This window comes from Nyctibius grandis, chromosome 2 (assembly GCF_013368605.1).
Source record: "Nyctibius grandis isolate bNycGra1 chromosome 2, bNycGra1.pri, whole genome shotgun sequence".
Lineage (NCBI taxonomy): Eukaryota > Metazoa > Chordata > Aves > Nyctibiiformes > Nyctibiidae > Nyctibius > Nyctibius grandis.
The window spans coordinates 24,243,988-24,269,452 of record NC_090659.1 but is presented as its reverse complement, the minus strand read 5'-3'; the positions used below and the strand labels follow the sequence as shown (position 1 = coordinate 24,269,452).

The window sequence follows — 25,465 nt, the reverse complement described above, 5'->3', positions numbered from 1 at the left end:
GTGGGATGACGTCAAATTCAAGATGGATGGAATCACGGCGGTGGCAGCAGCGCGCGCGGGCGAACCGTGAGAGGAGGCGCCGAGGGGGGCAGCAGGGGGGGCGCGGCTGGCGGCGGAGACGGTGAGTAACGGCCGCGTCTCGCGCCCGTTTCGGGGGCCGCCCGCGCCGTACGGGTCTCCCCGTGTACAAAGGCGTCTTTTCCTGACGTAACTCTGAGGTGTTTTTTTTTTTTTCCCCTCCCCTCACCGAGCGGGGCTGCGGTCCCCGAGCAGCGCAGTGCGCCTGCGCCCGTTACGAAACCCCCGTCTCCCTCGCCTCCGCGCATGCTCCCTTTGCTTTGAGGAAATGGCTGCTGCGCCTTGCGCCGCCACACACCCGCCACATAGACCTGCCGGGCCGCCTTCTGCGCATGCTCCGCTCCCGCACGCCGCTTCAGCTGTCCTTCGTGCGCGTGTGGCCCGCCCCCCCCCCGCCTCCGCCTGGGATCCCGCCGAACTGCGCCTGCGCGGCGGCCGGAGCGGGGAGGGGGCAGCGCCTGTCGCCGCTCTCCTTCACGGCGCATGCGGAGCGGCGCCGTTGCCGGGCGGGGACAGGAGCGGCGTCGCGTGGAGACGGAGGGGAGCGGAGCCCCCCCCGGGCGGGGCGAGGTGGGGTGGGGTGGCAGGGAGGAGCGCGCGCCCGCCCGCGTGCAGGTGGGCGCCTACCTGCGCCGCGCCCGGCGGGGGGACAGCGCCGCCTCCGGAGGCCGTTACCCCGCCCCGCCCCGCCCCAGCGGCCGCGTGAGGGACGGGGCGCCCCGGTGCTACCGGCGCTTCCCCCGCGGCGGGAGCTGCGGCCCACGGCTCTCCCTGGGCAGACACCGGCTATTTCCGCGGGAGCTGCGGCTCACAGCGGTCCCCGGGCAGACACCGGCCCTGATCCGAACCGTGAAACACGGCAGAGGATGCGGGAGGGCTGTGCCTTAGTGTCACGGGCCTTCCCCGGTGTGTCTTGAAGGGAGAGCCGCGCTAGCGTGCAGATTTCAGGGCGGAAAGCAATCCAGCAAGGTTCCTGCGGCGTATAAGTACGTGCACGTGTTAAAGTGTAGCTTTACTGGTCCAAGCGCTCTTTGGCTGTATTATTCATGAGTAGGAAAAAGTACATCTCATAGTCTAGTGGAAAAATCCTCTGTGCTGTGTACCAGCATGTGCTATGCATTCACAGAAAGCTGTGGAAGGTATTTTACCTCGTCACAGCTGTCAGAATTTTACTTTAATGCTCTTTAAAGTCCAAACTGTCATTATTTGTCCAGATCGAATGCGGCTCATGTAAGGTATCGAACCGCAGGAAACCTAATCTAAAGAGTTATTATGAGACAGGAAATACTGTGGAATTTCATTGTGTACTGAGTAAGCTCTTCTTAATAATTAAGTGGCACTTGTTTTAAAAGTGATTCAGTTTCTTTGTTGTTGGATTCACAGTGGAAGTAAGAGGTAGGTAGGCTGTAGGTATAAGAAGAGATTGTGATGAATTACATAATCACACATCTTTTTATGAATACAGTGAAGATCTTGTAGTTAAGCTATAGATAATATTTTTATCCTAAGATAAATGTTAATATGAAAATAGATTTTTTTAATGTATTTTTTTACAACAAGGCTTTTGATATTAAATTGGGAGTAGTACATATGTATTACAGGTAAACCTAGTACTGCTTTATTGCCTGAACACTGCCAGTTACAGTGTTTTGCTCTGACTTTGCGCAAACTGACAAACTAACTGCTTTGACTAAAATTTTCCACTGGGGTTATGCTGATGTTCTTGATGGGAAGTTTTGAGCAAACTTTAGCAACTGTTTTTATAAACCATGTTTGCAAAAAACAAATTATGTGGCCATCTCTTGGCTGGAACAGATCTGACATCCCTTTCTCTCAGAGATTTTATTACCCTCATCCTATACAGTTGTAATCTCTTAAGAACATTGGTTTACCTGTAGAAAATCCACCCAACCTGACTGGGTTGTGGACATTTAAAGAACTGTCATTTGCATGTTCTCAGTAGGGACGCGCAGGGAGATGTCACAGATTACAACCTCTGGAGTTTTTCAGCTACAATGATGTGTGCCAGACCAGGATTTATCAGGGGTTTCTCCAGCTGTGAGCTCCTCTGAGCCTGCTGGAGCCAAGATCACCCCTGGGGATCAGAACTGACAGCGGGTGACCATGTCTCTTGCTCTCTGTGGTGCTCTCGCTCCTTCATTAATTTCAGTGTTTCCCTGTGATCCAAAACAGGATTGAAGTCATAATGAGTTGGGTGGTTTTTTAATGCTTAAGGTAACTTATCCTTTAGTACATATTAGCACTCTTATTTAATAGAAAAAGAGGCGATAGCTTGTAAGAAGTTCCTAAAGTCCTCTTTGCGCTGTACATTTAACAGTACACAAGTGTAATAACATTTGTGCTTCCTTTTCCCCTACTGTGTAGGTTCCAAGTGGCAGGGTGATCTGTCAGCTGACTCAAATTCAACATTCTCAGACTGAGAACCCTCCAGATCACTAGAAGCTTGATATCACTATGAGATCGGGTTTTGTGAGCTCATGGTTTTTGTGTGTAATGCTAGAGAGTACTGATACACAGAGAATTAAATAGTTGGTGCTCTGATCATCTTCATAGCAATGGCTGACTATGCTTTCTTTAAAATTAGTTAGGGGCATGCCAACATTTAGGTTTAAAAGGACAATTTTACAGAAAGCTGTGAGCTTTCATACCGTATTGAAGTTATTTTTTAACTTCAGTAGTTGTGAAGTGGTTACTGTAAAAAACATCAAATAATTTGATGTTATAGTTTTCAAGGTTTTGAAAGTTGGTTTATCTGCAAAATAGTGATAACTACTGTCTATAAACAAGTATAGACTTACAGGGTAGAGGAAGGAGGAGCTGGGGAGAGGAAGTTGGGCTGTAACCACCGAATGGTTTGTACTGCACTGGGAGGTACTATGCTGTGAGTCACACACTACAGTTGCAGCTGTTTCCAGCTCTCATTAAAAGGAATTCTTAACTTTTGAGCAAGTGAGCTGTTTCATAATGAACTCTGCTACATTTAATGATCTGAGATCCCCGGAAAGTAAAAAAAAAAACTTTAAAGGCAGCAAAATCATTTGTTGCAAGTAGAAAGACTGCAATATGCCCTCCTTTAAAATAGATACTATGTGCAGAGGGAGTTCCTTTCCCCAAATACTTATGCTGTAGATTTAATATTAGTCTATGTCCTGTAAACTTTTTTCCATTTTTTTCCTTAATGATAGTATTTAAGACAGCAATTCTCTTATATTTTCTTTCATTCAGCAGTGAAATAAAAAAAAAAATCATCTGTTGTCTTTGATTTTTGGCTGCTTTATGTATTATGCTGTTCTAGAATACTTCAGGCATATTTTATGAACAAGAAAAGAAAGTGTTGAGCAGCTCTTCTACCCTCCTAAACTAATTCCACCTCCACCACTATCACCATCAGTTCAGCAATCTTACAGCCCATCAAAACTAATAAAGTTTTAAAATCACATAGTCCTGATTGTTGAGGGGGTTTTCAATCTGAGATTTAGTGAAATGCCACACCTTTGTTGTGGAAAATCTTTCCATGCAATCTGTAATGAAAAGGCATGAAACATTTGTTTGGCCAGATAATTTCAAATGATGTTGTGAAACTTGTCCTTTCATAGTAATTCGCAAACAATTAAATTGCATTCTTCAGGAAAGGAAGAAATATTTTTTCCTTCTTTGTCTCGGAGCATTAATCTCCTTATCCATGGCTTATCCTACATCAGCACTTAACGGTGTGAGTAATCTTTAGGTTGCAATTCATTCTCAGTAATCCCTTTGATAAGTTGTGGTTAGCTCAGGGACAGTTCTTATACTGGGGACAGTGAATGTCCCCGCCACGCCCTCGTCCCCCATCCCTCCGACTCCCTGATTTCTCTCCAGCACTGTCTGACTCATGCATGGGCCAGCACCAGGCCTGACACCACAATACACTGGAACTAGGACCGTGCCAGTAGTCCCACTGGAGTGGGCGCCCACCACCTAAAAAACATTAGAGCTACTTTGGGGTGAACTACTTGGCATTCTGGTCTGAATACATTTGTGAGTATCTTACAAGAATTTTTCAAAAATAGTGTACTTGGTACAGTAAATGTGCCTCACAAAAATCCTTTTAAAGTAAATTAAGAAACACAGAAGGAAAAGCAGCAGAATTACAGTGATTTCCAATTGCTGTTTGTCACAACTTTGTCTACCTGTCACAACTAAAAGGAATTAGTTTATTTTGTGCCAGGACATAACTTTGAGTACGGTCCTTCAGCTATTGAGGTCAGTGGCCAAATTCCCTGGAAGTTCAGTAAGAATAGGACCAGCTCCTTTCTCATAAATCCTTTTAAGGAATAAATTAAAAATACATAGTGTTCTTGTTCATGGAGGAGGATTTTAAAATTCTTTTTTTAAAAGTGTGTGAGACATTGCCTACCTCCAAATGCACATGGACTTTGAGTAAGCTGAAAATCTTCCACATGCTATTCATGACCTTGTAAATCTCTTACGTAAAACTCATGTAAAATTGCCATTGTCTTTCCCCTTTTATGGTATCCTCTATTGTCTTCCCAGTACCTTGCCCATAATTAATGATGGCTGAATGGCATTTTCTTTGGATCCCTTCAGTGGGTAGAAGATACCTGCATTCCCTGAATCATAAGTTTCTCACTTGGCAATTTTTTAGGCTCAGCTTTTATGTTAGTTTTGCATGTTTTAGATTAAGTGCATGACTTTTTCCCCCATCTCTCGTTTTCTTGTAGAAACCTTAGTGTAAACACAGTTCTATTGATAGAAAAGTACCCTGTATGGGTATAATTGTCTTCTTTTCCCATCTAAAATGTACTATGCCTGTAAAAAGCACCTTTATTTTAATAGAGATATGCCCACAATTAGGGTTTGTCATTTTCACTATACTAGCAAAATTCAAAGCAGTATGTAGATGAGATTTTATTGTGAATTGGGCCAGTTAAACAAAGAAAGAGTGGCTCATATAGTAAAGCAGATGACTGAATATTATTAGATTTGGTAAGTGCATTCAGCATTACCAATGAAATAAAGTCAACCTGTAGAAAGAGTACAGGTGTACACATTTGGTGTGTGTCTCACTGTCCTCATTTAGCCTGCACCCAGGGCTAAACAATAAACAGTTTTTCTATCACCCAGTGTCGCTTTCCCCAAATGAGGAAGGGAATTGGGAAAAGGAGGGAGACTTGTATGTTGAAGTTAAACCGATTTAATGAAATAAAGAAATCAATATAAATGACAACAAAAAAAGAGACAAAACTATACTTGTCTACAGAGCACTGGCAAATTGCTCCAGGAATTACAATCATTGGAAATGAGGAAGAGGGGGGGGAAAAAGGAGAGAAGAGCAAAAAGAGCCCCACCTCTTCTCAGCAAACCCTCTCTTATAGTGAACTTGACGTCAATGGTATAGAATACACCTGTGGGCCAGCCTGGGTCAGCTGCACTGAATTTAACTGCTAAGGGCCTTGATCACCATGGCTGGCCACAAAATGAAACAAAATTCCAATGAAACCAGGACACTCATCTTCTTCAGATTCTGGATTTCATGCATCTCGTACCAAAAATCATGCGAAATATTTCTGGGGATGACGTTTTTTGTAGGTGTTTAAATTGTATGGCCATCAAGCCTTTGAGTCTTGTCCCATCAGAGAGTTTAATGGCAATTTTACAAAACTCAAAAGAATGAAAACTGAGGAACGCCTTAGGGAAAGGGATTTTTAAACTTTTTAGTCTCTTGATTTAGTTTACAGCAATTTGGTTGATGAGTTACACACCTTTCAGTCGAAGCATTGAGGCCAGAACAAAAATTTTATCAAACTGTGTTTGATGTGTTTTAATCTTCATGAACTCTTTCAAGAAGAATCAGAACAGCTCACAGCCAGCGCACATTCCTGCCCTCTCCCTTACATCCCAGAGTTGTGCAATCCCATGCTCAGCTGGATCAGTTCACTGATCTGACAGCCAGCTAGTCCTTCCTTAGTGGGGGAGGAGACGTGGACTGCTCCTTGCAGGAGCAATCCCTAGTTAGATTGGACTGAGAGTAAGATGAAGTTGCACCCTTAGCTGCTTCTTGTTTGTAAACAAGAATGAGAAGGACAAGTGGAGCTTTGTGGTGTTACTCTGACATTTTGTAGTTTGCTGCAAGTCGGGAGGAGCTATTTTGAGTGTCAATTGGCAAAACTACGGGTATGATCTGAATGTGAAAAATAGCCTATAGTTTCTAAGAGAATTTCTAGTCTGTATCAGGATAACTGCTAGTTATTTGTGTCTAGTGGAGGGCAAAATCGAGAGACTGCACAATATTATAAATTCCTTATTTTCCTCTGCCTAAATTTCTGCTTTTGTATATCCTGTATATTCTGTATAACCTGTGGAGGATAAACAGTTGGAAATTAATACATCAATTTCACACACTAGCAAATATATTATTTATCTGATTTTATGCCTGTCTTCATACCAGTGAGTCTCTACTTGCTGCTGACCTATTAGAAATGAAAAACAATTGTCTTCATGGAGAAAGTTTTCAGTATTGTCTGCAGTGGAAAACCAGCAATAGCAGTTGAAATTGCATCTTGTTAAATCCAGGAAGACAGAATCCCCAAGCTTGCAGCAAGAGGTTACTCGAATATCTAGTTAGGAAAATATTATAGAAGTGCAAACAATGTTGCTCTGCAGGTTTAGAGCTTTTACATGTAGCTTTTGGGGGTGTGTAGGGGTGTGTGTGTGTAAATATATATGGACTGTAGGAGAGTATCTATATTGCAAAAGCTATTGATGGGAGAAGAGGCATTTGATAAACTGTTGTCAAACTCAAATAATAAAATCCAGCGTAGGATCCTCGAGTAGAAGTTTAATCAGTGTAGGTTTCTTTTGCATCTGGACTCTTGATGAGTAATGGGACCTTTTTCCCTCCGTGTGTCTAAAACAGCTCAGGAATTATCAGAGTCATCAAATCCTTTGTAAAGCAGGAGTACAACATTCCTGGATTTACCTGGGGATACCCAAGGAAGTCACTTGTATTTCTTGGCTGAGTCTTATAATCCATGTTTCTTTGTTTTTTTTTTTATTGGGTTTGCCCTCACCACGTCTTACATATGTTTTGCCTGTTGAAACCCCTGTTTAGTCTCCCTTGTTGCCCGTCTCCTCTGTGTGTGTTTCCTCCTCCTCCCTTGTATTCTCTGCTTCTAACTGCAGTTTCTCACAGCCTTGGCGCCTCCTTGCTGCAACATTGCATCTCATTAAGTGTTTCAGAACATCATCTTTCCCACTGCCACCCCCAACGTGATATTAACATAGCTTTAGCTGACAGCTATATCTTCATAATGGAAGTCAGCAGGCAACATCAACATCTTATTATAGTTGTTTGTGTATTTGCAAGCGTAAACTGTTTTGCTGAAATTGTTCACGCAAATATCTGCCTGATTCTATTTGTAAAGTTTCAGCATCAGTGACTTGTTTCTGAAGGTGAAGTTTCAGGTGTGCAAAGCCAATTGAACAACTTGCTGACAAAGAATGGGTAGTTTCATGGCTTCTCTTGCTGCAACTCATGCTCATCTGACCTCTCGGTGAGCTGATCAAGCTCCTAACCTACAAAATAGCAAAGAGATGTAAAAAGCTGGATTGATTTTGTTTGTTTGTTTGTTTCCTGCTTCACTTTAGGGAGCTGAATCAACTTACTGGGAGGTCAAATGAGCAGCAGAACAGGTGAAAGGAAGAGGAGGGTACCACAGGGCTGGGAGGAGGAGATGTGAGAGGAGGGGACAGAGGAAAGGAAGGGGAACTACCACTTCAAAGGCAGGTAACTGTTGAAGATTAATAAACTGCTGGGCCAAAGATTAAGCTTTTTCACCTTTTCCTAGTGAAGAGCTTTCCTGAGTAGAGATTTCCTTTTTGCAGAAAGTAATTTTGAAATAGTAGAGGTGTTTTTTCCTATCCTTGTTTAAAAATAAAATAAAATAAATCTTGTACCAAATATGGTACTTAGGTTTCTGAAATCTAGTTTGCTGAGATCAGTAGAGGGCTGTTGAAGATTGACACTAAAATCTCTTCCTGGCCTCCTGAAGGAAGGCTGCAGGTGCTCTAGCTGCACTTGCCCTTCCTGGGTCTGGAGTCTTGCTGTCACTGTTCCTCCTGAGGACCCGCAGCTGCTATAGCATGTGGCACCTGAACACAGACAATGGGAGGTTTTCTGGTATGCTCCTACTATGTCACCCAAACATCATGGAAGAAAAGAGGAAAGAGTTTTATTTCCAGTCAGTAGTGAAGATGTCTGGGAAAAATGGAGAGAATAGAAGCAGCTTATCTGGAGGAAAGAGCTTAGGTAGTTAAAGGCAAAATAATCTTCAGCTGAGGAAGTATGAGTCCTCAAACACTTGAAATCAAATCTAATATTACAAGAGACTGACATAGTTCTGTTATCTGCGCAGTAGCTGGGCACACCTTTTGTGTCAGGGCTGAGCACGGTGAGCCAAGCGTTGGCTTTGATGACAAACTGTTGTAAGGAGTTCTTGTCTTACAGCTGCTCTGCTGCCACCGATTGCTGCCTCTTCAGTTATGCCAATGCAATCATTCTTGAGACTGTGGTTTAGTATAAAAACTGACCAGCATTTGAAGAGAAAATATTACTTGTTTTTTACTTATTGTCTTATCTGTGTAACACAGGCCTGCAAATATTTGTACTGGCACAGCTAAAGGAGGAGTGAACTGCAGTGTGCAGATAAAATAAACAAAAGAGAGCAGGAATGTCTTGGATCAACTTTGATACTGAAAAGTGTTCATGTAGTGAAATTTTAATGCATTGTACATTTACTCTGGTAATCTTTGGGGGTTTTTGACATCTAAGTATTTCAGGCTTTCGGATGATCTGTGCAAATGTCTTAAAATGGTTCTGCAAAGCAGTTCTGGTTTTGTGTCTTAATGTATCATAGCTTGTTTTGTTTCTGACTGTTGTGTTTAAAGGCTATTAAGCTGGAAGTCAAGCACTTGAATTAGGAAATACGAGGATTAAAGCTGCCTCTGCAGGATTAATTTGGTCTCTTGCCCTTTGTGTATGTTGCAGCCTTGGTTACTGTTAAAGTGACAGAGTTACATTGCACCAAAGAGCTTTGCCTCTGTCACTGCAGAGGAGACTCTGCTCTGAGAATGAAAGGGATGATTGTAGTGGGATGCTTATCTCTGTTTTGTTTAATGTAATAAATTGATGGTGTTCTATGAATTAAAAAGGAGAACTTGGAAAGAAGGATGAGTGCCTATTGGGTTTTGCTTTAGCTGTGAGGATTTTACACCCATCTCTACTAACAGCGTTACTGTGTTACGATGGACAAAGGAACACATAGTAATTACATGGTGTTTATTTTGTGAGTGACTTACACAAAACACAAGGCCTGGGTAAAGCAGGATAAAATGAAAGCTTTGAAAATATTTCAAAATATTTGACTAATATACTCCTTTCCCACTGTGTCCTTGAAGTATGAGTTCTGCAGCAACTTCTGTTGGGTGTCTCTACAACACTCTTATAGTTCAAGTTTCCTTCATAAGCACATTGTTGGATCTGTTACCTCCAAATACCATGCTGCAACTTGTATCTCAGATGAATCACTTGAGTTTGCAAACTGAAATTCCTTCAGATAAAGCTAAAGGAAAAGATGAATTCCTGGAACACTTGTTCAAATAACACTCCAAGTGTTAATGGGTGCTCAGACCACAAGACTGGAATAGGGCCAGTTCATCTCCACCACTTTAAATTGCAGTGGCATCCACAAAGGAGATGGGTAGCGTGCCCCCGCCCCCCGATCCCAGACAGTACTTTTAAGCAAAACATAGAAATCAAACCAAAACAGATTCGTTTCTCAAATTCATAGAAGCTTGACTGCTTTGTTCTTTTTAGATGGAGGTGTAGGGGGATTATGAATTATAACTATCTGAGGTGAATTAAGGATAAGTTAGTGTTTATGAAACGACACTGCAAGACACTGAAACACTCAGTAAAGACGGATCTGGTGAGGAAACAGAATTCTGCTTTTACTATTGCCATGACACTATTAATTCATTTGGTAGTTTCAGATGTAGAAGTGGTAGCTCAGTCCTATGATATGATCAATGCCCTGAGACACTGTATGCGGCACCCCTTAAGTCATTTCTCAATAATACCAGTTTAGAGTTTGATTACTTATTTGTATCCATTAGTTGTAAGATTTACTACCCTCATTTATTAATCATGGGGTTACAGCTTCTTAATATTGGTGGGTTTTTTTATAAGCTTTTCAGTTTTGCCTGTAAGCTGATGAATAGTTGTCCTGGTTTTGGCTGGAATAGAATTAATTTTCTTCCTAGTAGCTGGTATAATACTGTGGTTTGGATTTAGAATGAGAATAATGTTGATAACACACTGATGTTTTAGTTGTTGCCCAGCAGTGCTTACACTAAGTCAAGGACTTTTCAGGTTCTCGCACCACCCCACCAGTGAGGGGGCCGGGGTACACAAGAAGCTGGGAGGGGACACAGCCAGAACAGCTGATCCAAACTGGTCAAAGGGATATTCCATACCACACAACATCACGCTGAACAACAAAACTGGGGGGAGTTGGCTGGGGGGCAGCGGTGGCTGCTCGGGGACTGGCTGGGCATTGGTCAGCAGATGGTGAGCAATTACATTGTGCATCACTTGTTTTGTATAATCTTTTATCATTATTATTATTTTCCCTTCCTTTTCTGTCCTATTAAAATGTCTTTATCTCAACTCACAAGTTTTTACCTTTTTTCCGATTCTGTCCCACATCCCACTTGGGGCGAGTGAGCAAACAGCTGTGTGGTGTTTAGCTGCCAGGTTAAACCACAACAGTCCTTTTGGTGTCCAACGTGGGGCATGAAGGGTTGAGATAATGACAGATCTGACCAGAGCGTGTTAAAACAAATTTGTTATAAGCATTCATTATATTAGTTTAATAGTCGCTGGTCACAGTGTTGATTTATTCGCTCTCAGAGTTGTTGTGCTTGCTCTCAGAGTTGTGCTGTGTAATGCCTTACTTGCTGTATGTGCTCCCTGCTGCGCTGTTCATCACCTCTGGGGGCTGGATTAAGGTTATCATTTTGCTGTACTGTGTAACACTGGCTTATGATCTGATAAAATTACTGGTTGTGAGGCTAATCTGGTATTTGTACTCAGCACCGCTGTTATCTCCGTACTTCGGGAACCGTATCTTGGAAACTATTAATAATTACTCTTTATCTTTTCTCCTCGGAGAGACAGTCTATGGAGAAGTCAAGAGGGGACACTTTCTCCCACTCCTTCCCCTTCCCCTTCTCCTCCAGGCTAGTTACAATAGGTCTTGAGAATTTTGAATATCCTTGGGATGTCCAAACCATCATATTCCTATTGGTATGTCTCCTGAATGTGTTTCAGGTCTTGTTTAAATTTAAACAGCTATTTAAGAATAATACCCAGAGATCTGCCCTGAAGCTGGACAGTTATGAGTGGTAGGGTGTGTGGGATAGTATGGGCAAGTACCTAGGACAGTGGGCACCTCCAATGGAACTTCACCCCTGAAAAAGTGCAGAATCGTGAAGAACTAGTAAAATATTTGGAAAAAGTATGGTGTCACCCTGGCAATTCCAGAGATACACAAATCACTGCAATGTGCCGGGGCCTAGCCCGTGCCTAACCGAGCCCTGTTCAACACAATTCAGTACCCTCAAGGGGAAGAGAAAGTCTCTGGATCTGACGACAAAATGACAGGCACTGCGGCTACGCCAACCCTGGCGATAGGCACTGCGGCTATACCAGCCCCAGTGACAGGAACTGTGGCTACTCCAACCTCTGCAACAGGCACTGCAGCTGAACCAGAGAACCAACCTGTGCTGGTATCAGTCATCATAGAATCATAGAATGGTTTGGGTTGGAAGGGACCTTAAAGATCATCTAGTTCCAACCCCCCTGCCATAAACAGGGACACCTTTCCACTAGACCAGGTTGCTCAAAGCCCCATCCAACCTGGCCTTAAACACCGCCAGGGAGGGGGCAGCCGCAACTTCTCTGGGCAATCTGTGCCAGTGTCTCACCACTCTCACAGTAAAGAATTTCTTCCTAAGATCTAATCTAAATCTACCCTCTTTCAGTTTAAAACCATTCCCCCTCGTCCTGTCACTACATACCCTTGTACAAAGTCCCTCTCCAGCTTTCCTGTAGGCCCCCTTCAGGTACTGGAAGGCTGCTAGAAGGTCTCCCCGGAGCCTTCTCTTCTCCAGACTGAACAGCCCCAACTCTCTCAGTCTGTCTTCATAGGAGAGGTGCTCCAGCCCTCTGATCATCTTCGTGGCCCTCCTCTGGACTCGTTCCAAAAGCTCCATGTCCTTCCTATCTTCGTGGCCCTCCTCTGGACTCGTTCCAACAGCTCCATGTCCTTCCTATGTTGGGGGCCCCAGAGCTGCATGCAGTACTCCAGGTGGAGTCTCACGATAGCGGAGGGGCAGAATCACCTCTCTCAACTTGCTGGTCACCCCTATACACAAGAAGAAATATTGGATGTGAAAGTCAGCTTGTTTAGTAAGGGAAGAAACTCGTACTAGGAAGGGGAAGGAGGAAGGAGTGGATGAGGCAGGCTACTCCAAAGCAGGGCCATCACGAGAAGAGGAGGAGGAAGAGACAGAACTCATAAACGAGGTGGTAACCACTTGATCCCTATCCCTGAGTGAGCTGCAAGATATGCGAGAAGATTTCAGCGGTTGCCCAGGCGAGCACATTGTCACCTGGCTGCTCCGATGCTGGGATAACCAGGCCAGTAGCCTGGAATTAGAGGATAGGGAAGCCAAGCAGCTGGGATCCCTTTCTAGGGAAGGGGGCATTGATAAAGCGATTGGAAAAGGGGCACAAGCCATCAGCCTCTGGAGGTGACTCCTGTCAGGCATGAAGGAAAGGTATCCCTTCAAGGAAGATGTTATATGTCACGCAGGCAAGTGGACCACCACGGAGAGAGGTATCCAGTACCTGAGGGAATTAGCCGTGCTGGAGGTGATTTATGATGACCTGGACAACGAGCAATTATGCAAAGATCAGATGAAGTCAAGTGCACATCACCCATGTGGTGGAAGTTTGTATGGAGTGCGCTATCGTCGTATGCCAACTCATTGGCAGTAATGTCCCGGAAAGACAGAGAGGGACAAACAGTGGATGAATTGGCTGACTAACTCCGGCAATATGAAGAAAGTCTCTCTTCCTCCCTACAGGCCTATGTCTCGGCTGTGGAGAAACTGTCCCGGGAGTTTCAGCAATTCAAAGAGGATATGTCCAACTCCCCGCCTGAACGGACCAGTATCTCAGCTATTAGGAGTAAGCGTTCCTCTGCTCAAGAGAGAGGATGTAGTGCGTACCCCCTGTGGTTTTACCTGCATGACCACAGAGAGACATCAGGAAGTGGGATGGAAAAATCTACCTCGACCCTAGAGGCATGGGTATGTGAGTTACAAGGAAAAACAATCACAAAAGGGGGTTCTTCCAGGAAAATTGCTGCCCCAGTTTCCAGTGGGCAGTTCCCCAGATAGAGTAGAAGGGCTGATCTTACTTCTGATCTTAATAAAGGGACTTCTGATTCATATTTACAGGAAGTGAGTAACGAATACTATGACCAGGACTAGAGGCGCCCTGCCTCTAGCCAGGGGAGGAAGGAGACAATGGGTTTATTGGACTTTGTAAATTCGATGGCCGGGCACATCAGACCCACAGGAGTATAAGGCGCTAGTGGACACTGGTGCAGTGTACCCTAGTGCCATCAAGCTATAAAGGAGCAGAACCCATCTGTATTTCTGGAGCGACAGGGGGATCCCAACAGCTAACTATATTGGAGGCCAGAGTGAGCCTAACTAGGAATGAGTGGCAGAAGCACCCCATTGTGACTGGCCCAGAGGCTCCCTGCATCCTTGGCATAGACTACCTCAGGAGAGGGTATTTGAAGTACCGGTGGGCTTTTGGTATAGCTGCTTTAAAGACAGAGGAAATTAAACAGCTGTCTGCCTTGCCTGGTCTCTTGGAGGACCCTTCTGTTGTGGGGTTGCTGAGGGTCAAAGAACAATGGGTGCCAATCACTACCACAACGGTGCACTTATGGCAATATCACACCAACCGAGACTCCTTGATTCCCATCCATAAGCTGATTCATCAACTGGAGAGCCAAGGAGTGATCAGCAAGACTCACTCACCCTTTAATAGTCCCATATGGCCAGTGCAAAAGTCTGATGGGGAGTGGAGATTCAGTAGACTATTGTGGCCTGAATGAAGTCACGCTGGCCCTGAGTGCTGCAATGCTGGACGTGATAGAACTTCAATATGAACTGGAGTCAAAGGCAGCCGAGTGGTACACCACAAATGATATCGCTAATGTGTTTTTCTCAGTCCCTTTGGCAGCAGAGTGCAGGCCACAGTTTGCTTTTACTTGGAGGGATGTCCAGTACCCCTGGAATCAACCGCCCCAGGGGTGGAAACCCAGCCCTACCATTTGCCATGGACTGATCCAGACTGCACTGGAGAGGGGTGGAGCTCCACAACACCTGCAATGCATTGATGACATCATCGTATGGGGCAACACAGCAGAAGAGGTTTTTGAGAAAGGGAAGAAAATTGTCCAAATCCTTCTGAGGCCTGCTATACTCCAACTGAAAAAGAGATATTGGTGGCATATGGAGGAGTTAGAGCTGCTTCGGAAGTGGTTGGTACTGAAGCACAGCTCCTCTTGGCACCCCAATTACCAGTACTAGGCTGGATGTTCAAACAAAGGGTCCCCTCTACGCATCATGCAACTGATACTATGTGGAGTAAGTGGGTGGCACTGATCACACAACAGGCTCGAACAGGAAACCCCACTCATCCAGGAACCTTGGAAGTGATCATGGACTGGCCAGAAGGCAAAGATTTCGGACTATCGCCAGAGGAGGAGGTGGCGCGTGCTGAAGAGGCCCCACTATATAATAAACTACCAGAAAATAAGAAACAATAATAAGAACAAACCCTGTTCACTGATGGTCCTGTCGTATCGTAGGAAAGCATCGGAGCTGGAAGGCTGCTGTATGGAGTCCTATACAACAAGTTGCAGAAACTGCTCAAGGAGAAGGTGAATCGAGCCAGTGGTTTTTAGCTGCCTGCCGGGTTAAACCACAACAATAAAGAAACCTTTTTGTTGTAGTAGCATACATCATGTATGAATTATAAACTAAAGAGTAGTTTCTTAAATCAGCTGTGAAAAGAAGACAATTGCTTTTAACAGACACATCATTGACTTGTTTGACTACCACCATGGAGGAAGGTAGTGTAAAATTCTTACAGGTTAACTTGGAACAAAATTGTAAGAGTGTCCATGAAAAAGAAGAAAATCGGATATTGCTGATTTCTCTGTGTGTGTGCATGTGCACAGATGTATACATTTCAATTCATGCCACAGAAGTTCTTTGTTTAAACTAACTTAAAACCTGATTCTCTTATTTTGTTAAGATCTGATCAGGAGCAGCCTATTGAGTTATTGAGACATCCTGCGGTACAGAGCGGGCTCTGTGTTGAAGCATATGGAACATGGGAGATTTCTGCACTGCAGTTTAATTTGTGCTTATTGTACTCTTGGATGCATCCGAGGGTAACTGTTCCTCAAGTATATGGGTTGTGAGCATAAAGTGCTCTTATGCTAATGAGTAAAATGGGGAGTTCAGTTCTCTGATTGCTTTTAAGCTAGAACAAAGCAATGCAGGGATACTTCAGTTATAATTGTGACATTTCCAAGAAACCAGATCCTGTCAGTGCAGTTATAAGTGACATATATTTGATAGCTAGAAGTATATATTAACAGCACTTACTGAGCATAAGCAAACATGGTGAATTAATCTAGGTTACAGACAATAATCCTGCTTCCTTCTCCCTTCTCAGTATTAATGCCCTTTCCATCATCCTATTAAAAATGACAACAAAACTGTTAATTTGTTTAGTCAGCAGGAAACTGCCAGGGTTGCTTACCCTCAGAAAGGTGACTTGGCATAACTAAGCTTTTGATATCTGATTCAAAAGTTTATCAATGCAGTTGTCAAGATAGATCTTCATAAAGATAAAGCTGAGAAAAAGGATGATCAAGAGTAAAATGACTGAACTGTTCCTTCATGTGGACAGGTGTATTGCAGGAAGAAAACACAGCCCCCACGCACCTCGTTAGTTATGTGTAATATTCTTGGTGTAAAATCAGCGATTAACAGTGTATTTGAAAGTAGACACATGAGCGGGTTCTTCTCATGCCTGTGCATCTGTTGTAGCTGACAGTGTTGTTTTAATTCCCATACCATTCCTCCAAACAAGCTGTTTTCTTCAGCACAGTTGATGGTGGTTTAGCCAGTTTATGGAGTACAGAGGGATTAGGTGTGTTTACTTTATCTCTAACAACAGTTCACATAAGGCAACCTACAACTTTTTGTTGTTGTTGTTCTTTTTCAGAAACATCAGAATCATGGAGGGGCTCTTGCATTACATAAATCCAGCACATGCCATTTCACTTCTAAGCGCACTGAATGAGGAGCGTCTAAAGGGACAGCTGTGTGACGTTGTTCTTATAGTAGGAGATCAGAAATTTCGAGCTCATAAAAACATTCTGGCTGCCAGCAGTGAATACTTCCAGACGCTGTTCACGAATAAGGAGAATGAGTCTCAGTCAGTGTTTCAACTCGACTTTTGTGAGCCAGATGCTTTTGATAATGTGTTAAACTACATTTATTCTTCATCCTTGTTCATTGAGAAAGGCAGTCTTGCAGCTGTGCAAGAACTGGGCTACAGTCTTGGAATATCCTTTCTTACAAACATTGTTTCTAAGAGTCCTCAGGCTCCTTTTCCAGCTTGCCCTATTAAGAAAATACTGTATCAAGATGAAGACGAAAGTAGTTCTCAGAAGAGAAGTGTCATTGTCTGTCAGAACAGAATTGAAGCACAAGCGAAAAGTGTAAATCAAACACAACATGATTTAAGCCATACTTCTAAACCTTCACCCTCTGTTGCTGTCAAAACTAGCAGTAGACCACAAGTAACAAAACCAACTGAAACCCTTCACAACTTACCACTGACTGAAAGGAGATGGCTGAAAGAAAGCCCTGTAAGCTATACCAAGGTTCATGAAACTTCTGGAACTGTGGAGGATCAGAGCAGAGGTGGTTTAGTGAAAAGGAACACAGTACTGCCTCAAATGCCTTTAGCAGAGAAAGAAATTGCAAGTGATGAACCAGGAAGCAGTGGTCAGCTTTTAAGAGGAAAGGCCGTAGAGATGTCATTAAAAAGACCGCGTCCACCAGTCTTGTCTCTGCATGGCACATCAGAATCTACATTTTTGTTGCAAGAGGCAGGAAAAGGAAATGGTCAAGGTGAAGACAGGAATTTGCTATACTACTCAAAGTTAGGGCTAGTAATCCCATCTAGTGGATCTGGTCCGGAAAACCAAAGTATTGACAGAAGTGGGCCACTTGTAAAAAGTCTCCTTCGAAGGTCACTGTCCATGGACAGCCAGGTTCCTATTTACTCACCTTCTGTTGACCTAAAACCTTCACAGGTATCATCATCCTCTTCATCGGGAACTAATGATTCCCAGAAGACATTTAATGTTGTATCTCAGAAGTCATCCTTGAAAGAGTCATCAGAGAAGTTAGTCTTAGATGAAAAACCACAGGTAATACACCCACATCGCCTTAGGTCTTTCAGTGCCTCTCAGTCAACTGATAGGGAGGTTGCTTCCCCTCTCACAGAGGTGCGAATAAAAACTGAACCTAGCAGTCCACTTTCAGATCCTGCCGAAATAATAAGAGTTACAGTGGGTGATGCTTCAGCGTCGACAAATAAAGACTTTCCTTTTAAAACTGAGGATGATCATAAGGAGCCAAATAGACTTCCAGCAAAAAGGAAATTTCAAGCTGACAGAAGACTACCATTTAAGAAACTGAAGGCCGATGAGCAGGGTTCACCTGGGTCAGAAGACAACTTTGAGGAAGGCTCAAGCCCTACGCACTTTGATGGTGATTTTCCTGATTCTGATGTCAGTAAAGATGAATACAGCGAGATGGAAGAAGCAAGACCAAATAAAAAATTTAAATGCAAACACTGCCTTAAAATTTTCAGATCAACAGCAGGTCTTCATCGTCATGTTAACATGTATCATAATCCAGAGAAGCCCTATGCTTGTGACATATGCCACAAGAGATTTCACACAAATTTCAAAGTGTGGACGCACTGCCAGACACAACATGGAATTGTGAAGAATCCCTCACCAGCCTCCAGTTCGCATGCTGTTTTGGATGAAAAATTCCAAAGAAAACTGATCGATATAGTGAGAGAGAGAGAAATTAAAAAAGCTCTAATTGTTAAACTAAGACGTGGCAAGCAGGTTTTTCAGGGACAGTCCGCTTCACAAGCACAACAAGCCATCAAAAGGAACTTAAGATCGAGAACCAAAGGAGCCTATATTTGTACTTACTGTGGGAAAGCTTATCGTTTCCTCTCGCAATTTAAACAGCATATAAAAATGCACCCAGGGGAGAAACCAATTGGAGGAAATAAGGCTCCTAAGCAGAAAGATCATATTCATATTGAAAGTCCAGTAGAAAACAAAGAGGTTTATCAGTGCCGTCTCTGCAATGCTAAGCTCTCTTCACTTATTGAACAGGGAAATCATGAGCGACTCTGTAGAAAGGCTACTCTCTGTCCTTACTGCAGCCTTAGATTTTCTTCTCCAGAGCTCACGCATGAGCATGAAAGCAAGTGTGAATACAAGAAGCTTACTTGTCTTGAGTGTATGCGTACCTTTAAATCATCCTTTAGTATTTGGCGTCATCAAGTGGAAGTTCACAATCAAAACACAATGGCTCCATCAGAGGACTTTTCTTTACCTATCGTGGATCACAACGGAGAAATAACTAGTTCGTCAAGATTGCCTTCTCAGTCAGAATCCAATAAAATGAACAATTTTGTTGCTTCAAAGGAAGATGGTGTATTCAGTGATTCATCAGAACAAATAAATTTTGATTCTGAAGATTCCTCATGCTTACCTGAAGACTTAAGTGTTTCCAAGCAGTTTAAAGTTCAGATCAAAGAAGAGCCCGCAGATGATATAGAGGATGAGGTCACTGAAACGAGCAGAGAACCTAAGGAAGTAGTCTCCAACAAAGATGCTGGTTTGTGGCCCTGTGAAAAGTGTGGGAAGATTTTCACCCTACGCAAACAGCTGGAGCGTCACCAAGAGCTCTTATGCTCTGTGAAGCCATTTATTTGTCATGTGTGTAACAAGGCTTTCCGAACCAATTTCCGGCTGTGGAGTCACTTCCAGTCTCATATGTCACAGGCTGCAGAGGAGTCCACAAATAAGGAGCCTGAGATATGTCCACCAGCTAATTCCCCATCTCCACCACCCTTACCTCCACCCCCACCCCTCCCCAAAATCCAGCCTTTGGAGCCAGATAGTCCGACAGGCTTGTCTGAAAGCTCCACTACTACTGAAAAATTATTTGTACCACAGGAGTCAGATACACTTTTCTATCATGCTCCACCACTCTCAGCAATCACATTCAAGAGACAATATATGTGTAAACTCTGTCATAGGACTTTCAAGACAGCTTTTAGTCTTTGGAGCCATGAACAGACACACAATTAGCTTTAACAGATACCTTAAAAAGCTGGTTCAGTGGAGGCTGTGTTCAGGGTCTCAGATGTATGCCATATAAACTAGAAATCTAAGAGGATCAAAACAATGATGACGATGATGACAAATTTGGAATTTGTGATGCTGCTTGGATTTGAAGATTAAGGTAAACTAACTTGGTTAGTAGGTGGAAAGCAGAGTAATTTAAAATACTGTGGTCTGGGATCTAATAGTAACAGAGTAATTTTTATTTCGTTTAACACTGAAATACGATCACATCTGGATTGTATGCATGGATCTTCATCCTGTGATGTTGGTGTGTGTGTGTGTATTATATATAAAGTTATATATTAAATGAAAGAGCAACAACAATTTGGATTCTAACTGTGAGTTTATAGTAGTGAAATACTGTAACCAACTTCATTAATTTTTTTTTTAAAAGAACCAACACAGAAGCTCCATATGAATAGTTGCCATGCACTTGCAGTTAGGAAGGAAGTGGATGGAGTGTCTTGCTGTATTGACTTAGGTCTTGAAAACCTTTAGCAATAACAAATAAACCTCAAGTTTGAGTAATCCTGATGTTATTGGATACGAATGTTTGATATTTTAAGGGAACATAGAATTGTTTTGTTGTTATATGGAACTCTTGTGCAAATTAAAATAGAATCTAAAGTCAGCAATATTATTACTAAGATTTTATATGAAAAGTAGCAGCAAGCCTGCTTTCAGCCATTTAATTATAAGTTTCTAAGGAAAATTGGGGGAGAGGGTACTTTGCTTTATATAATGTCCCAAAGACTAATTTACTATAGATACTTCAGTAGCTAAAGTCATTGTATTAACAGCCATCATAATGCAAATGGTACTGTTTATAATATGAACTAAGACTGAATGGATGTCAGACAAGTTTCGTAATTTTGTTTCCACTATTTGTACAACTGTTTGTAATTCTAACTACAAAGGAATGTATAACTATTAAATCAAAAGAGAGCTCATTAAGGGACAGAAGATGAGTTGTGTTCCTACACACAGAAATAAGCTTGGCCATGAGTACAAAGATACATTTTAACAAAAACTAAAAATGTAAATATTTATATAGACACCTGTATAAATGAAGAAGTATGTATTTGAAATTTGTATTAAGCATACATATCCAGCTCAAAGCAGAGGAAAAAACATCACACTACAATCACTGCATTTTCTGAATATGATGCACAGAGTATTTCTTTCTGCTGCTTTCTGTCATATGTGATACTGTGTTGCAATTTTCTAATTTCTTGAAAATTGTGGTAGTAACGGGCTGCAGATATTCTGTGCGGTTCCGTTATTTCACCTCAAATCACAACTGGAGCATTTAGCGTAAGTAGGATCATAGATATTTACCAGAAGCTATGGTAAGGGTCCAAAATTATCCTGTAGCTAAAAGAAATATTTACCCAGAAGAAGGTTGTAAACTAACAGTGAAAAATTCTTCTGCTAGAATTTAAACTTAATAGAGTGGTGATGGATTAAAGTGAACGTAAATGATGCAAACAGTATTTATGATCCTGACCAACTTTACCCTGTGTGGGTTGGGAGAGGAGGATTGCATTCCACACTACGTAGTCAGAGCCCAGTCTGTGTTCACTGAAAGCAACAGGAGTTTGGTCACCAATTTCAGGGGGAGCAGGAGCGAGGTTTTAATTCTGTATGTAACCATGATTTTTTTTCCAGCATCCCAAACTCAAAAGTAAGAAGAATTGCAAGCTGACACCGAGATTTGGCAAAATTAAGCACAAGTGTAACTCCTAAGAATCTGAGGATGGGCATCCTTAGTTAGGTACACGCAGGAATAGATTTTTCTCAGTGAAAGCCCAGGTGTGCCACCATTTTTTTCCAACAGATTTTTTTTTTTAATTATTTTTCCTGTAAGTTAAGTTTAAAAGAATTGGCTCAGGTTGGACCCCAGACTTTTTTTCAGCTACCAAAAAAAATTGCAATGTTAGTTTCAAGCCTCTTCTGTTTCATTTTTGATTCAAACCTAAAATTGTTACTAAACACTTCTGATAGTAACATGTGGGGTTTTTTTGTCCTCTTTCAGGCAAATTGTAGCTGAATGTGATTATGCTAATTGGTTAGAATATCAGTTAAACTCTTTTGGTGACATTGCAATTAAAACAAGGTACTTGTTTTAATAGTGTCTTTTCTAGTTACTGACTTTTTTATTCCACCTAATAAGACTAGATTTCTTTCTTACCAGAAACAACTTAAAAATAAAATGGTTATTGCACTTAACCTGGTTTAGCAAAATCAGAAAAACATAAAGCTTCGCTAAGTATCCTTTAAAACTATTTACGAAATCTGTACGTATAAAATATGAACATCTTTTTGTAAAATGTTTCCTAAGTTTTCACCAATGATACCTCTACGCAACAGTCTGAAAGTTCATCTGTAGCTTTTTAAAAATCGGTGTGCTTTCTAAAGGAAGACGGCAACTAGTTCAGCTATGTCATAGTCATCTAACTTCCAACTGGGATTCTGCTATGTGATACGATGACAAATTCCACACTCAAAACTTTGTGCAACATCTTTGAAGAAACCTTGACCTTTTTCCTAGTATACTATGTATTATAAAAAATCCATAAAATATTTTTGGTCTAAATAGCCGCCTTCTAAGTTTTTCTTTAGTTGTTTTTGGGTTTTTTTAAGTTAAGTTTTGTTTTTAACTTTGAGTGTGTTCTGTGTTTTTTTTTTTAAAAAATTTAGTTCCTGTTGTTTAGTAAGGGAATTCAGGATCTCTGAAGTTTAAATATGAGATGTTTATATAGCAGTGCTGGTTTTCTATTAGCTTTTATACAGTATCTTAAAAAGCCTTTGATAGAGGTGTTTATTTTGGAGGATACGGAATAAATATGCTTCCACTTATATAACTTTAATATATGTTTAAAAAGTTAAATTATGGAAAAAATGTTAGTTGCTTGTTTATAAATAAAGGTCTTTTTGAAGAGTGTCTAGTTTGGCCACAGCCAAAATAAAAGGCAAATTTATTGATACAAAAGCCTGTCTTCATGATATTTTGTTTAATTTTGTAGCTGTGTACTAAAGTTAGAGGTCTTGTTAAAATATAAAAAGTGTTTTGCATTTTTTTTCTGAAAATTTGTGACAGGAATGTGCAGATGTTTTAATATATAGATTAGAATCTTTAATTCTTTCTTTTTTTTGCTATTTTTATGATCTGTCAGATAAACCTCAGAGAACTATCCTGCTTCAGTGGAAATACACTTCTGTTCCATTTAAGAGGATCAGGGTTGAGCCATGTAATGTATTTTGTTTTGGGACTTTTTTTCCTTTCGGGCACTGTGTTGGCAAAGCGTCTAAGCCTATGGTTAAGTTCCATTAAGACCAGCCTTAATTTTTTTTAAACATGTGCTTAAGTTCTTTGCTAAATTGGGACCATGATCAACCTTGAAAGTGAGCAATGGCAGAAAAATACATACAGATTTTTTTTTTTAAGTCCCAGAACCAAAAGTTAAAATTAATTTTCCTCTACCTAAAAACTGCATATACAGCTAGGGTATAATTCTGTGGTTTTACGAAAACAAAGGACGAGAAGCAGTAATAATACCGTCTCTACTTCTTGTATCTGCGCTTTTTTTTTTCTGATAAGGGGGAGTGAAACACCCTGTGACAGTTAATTGAGCAGATATAACCTGCTGGAGCAGTAGGTGACACTAGAGTTTGTCTTGCATATTTCAGATTGGAGATGTAGCCTTCTCCGTGAACCAAAACACAGCTGTAAGAGACTTGTTCCTGCATTTCCTATTTAGGCAGGCCTTCTAGTGACATCCAGCAGATTTTTTTCTCTGATGTTGTTTGTTTTCCTCCCAAGTAGGGCATGCGGGTTTGGTCTGAAGCTGCATGTGCTCTGTTTTTGTTCCAAGCTTCCAGTGACAAAACTAGAAGTTCCTCACATGGGATAAGAACGGACTATGCCTACCTTCTTGGCACTAACAGTGAGGGTGCAAATACATGGCATGAGCCTGTAATCTGGCATGTGCCTATACTGTTCAGTAAAATTGTTTACATTTTCCTACCAGAAGATTTAGATTAAAATCAAAGCAAGCTTAGGGTTTGTTGTTTTTTTTTTTTAATGTTGCTGTTAATGAATCAGTATTAAACTCTTCTTTTTGTTTTTGTTGAACACAGCCTGATAGTATTTTTTAATGTCATTGATTCTTGTTTGTTTAAAATGACTTGTGAAAAACTGTACTATTAACTGTTGTACATAAAGGGACACTATCAAGAGAAAGGTTGCATACAGTAAATGTACTTATCTGTATTAAGAATACTTGATATTAATAAAATCAAAGAATTTAAAAACATGAATTGAGTCACAACACTTGAGCTGCTTGGGCATGAAAATACCTATTAAGGGCATCCTCAATTGTCACAAGGATGTCTGGAAAACGTATCTGATGTGGGCTGAGCTTACTTTTCATGTTGCTTTTTCTCTCACTATTCCAGAATAAAGGACTCAATCCATTTCTTCTTTTCCAGTTTCTCAGCCATAGTCATTACCTTTTAAAGACAAGCTTTATGTACATAAAACCAGAACAAACTATCTTTTGCAATGTAACATGCAAAATACATATAAAGTACACATTTTAAGGCTTATTCTTGACAGTGTCCCTTTTTAAAAAGCAGGAAAATGGGATCACATTTAGTGCTTCGGTAGAGGGGAATAGTTTCCTACAGTTTCTAGAAATTGGAATTATCCAATTATTTGCTATAGAATTTTCCAATTAGTTACACAAAATCACTTGTCATTTTAAAGGATTATAGAGGTAAGACAAAAGAAGCTGGTTTTATAATCCTGTATACCTTATAGTCATTGTATATCAGTTCAATACACCTGTGCTGAATTTTGATTAAGGATGGGTTTTTACTTTTTTTTAGGACTGAGACTTAATAGCTTAGGCTTCTTTAATGTAATGTAAATCTGTTGCTGCTTTGTACAACTTTTTCTACTGTGTGTTTTCTTTACTTAGATCTTGACTAAGAAATGTTGGCGTCCAATAAACTTATACTTTGTTTCTTTTGAATTACTGTGTCTTATACTAGAATCTCTTGGCAAAGTGTGATGTTATTGTACATACCGTTGTGTCTGTGGGATGGGAATTTTGTTTATAAAAGATCATCTTTTGATCTATTTGTTGGATGTAAATGATAGTTTTTACATTACCAAAATAATGGCTTTTGGTTGGTTTTATTAAGTGCCGCACTGAATCTTTTACAGGAAAATACAAGAAAACCAACTGCTCTAGACAATCTCTTAAAAACTTGAGCACAGCCCACATTCTGCTTTCTGTGCCATCGGTGATTAAAAATGGGACTCAGTGAAAGCAAGGCTACATCAACCGAGTATCTCTTTCATCTAAAACTGGGTTGAACCAGATGTTTGAAAATACACTGTCAGGAATGTTTATGGTATTTTGCAGTGCTCTCATCAAAAGCAGTTTTGCTGCGTGTATTTCCCTCCTCAAAAACCCTTGTGTGGAAATGTAGTGTGTGGATTCCCATGATGCAGAAAATGATCTGTCTTTTGGGAACAGGGTTTACTAGGGTCCTCTTTTCAAAGTAGATAAGACCTATCTTTGAAAACTCTTAGGTCAGTTTTCTCAGCTTCTTGGACCACACTTGATGTCCTTTGACATTTTTAATTTGTGCAGTTTGGTTGAACCCATTGACCAATTTCACTCACA

The 25,465-nt window shown here is 41.4% G+C and overlaps 1 protein-coding gene across 1 annotated transcript; it reads left to right on the top strand.

The window, feature by feature from the left end:
• The first annotated feature begins 10 nt into the window (after positions 1-10).
• ZBTB21 (zinc finger and BTB domain containing 21) lies at positions 11-24,805 on the top strand. Its single transcript, XM_068395180.1, has 2 exons — positions 11-121; positions 16,544-24,805. The coding sequence occupies exons 1-2, from the start codon at positions 27-29 to the stop codon at positions 19,731-19,733; spliced, it is 3,285 nt and encodes a 1,094-aa protein (XP_068251281.1). The 5' UTR covers positions 11-26; the 3' UTR covers positions 19,734-24,805.
• The last annotated feature ends 660 nt before the right edge of the window (positions 24,806-25,465 follow it).

Bases quoted from the DNA above. Each gene is read 5' to 3' on its own strand.
- ZBTB21 (XM_068395180.1), top strand. From the start codon at position 27: ATGGAATCACGGCGGTGGCAGCAGCGCGCGCGGGCGAACCGTGAGAGG. The intron at 122-16,543 runs GTGAGTAACGGC...GTTCTTTTTCAG, and splicing joins CGCGGCTGGCGGCGGAGACG to AAACATCAGAATCATGGAGG.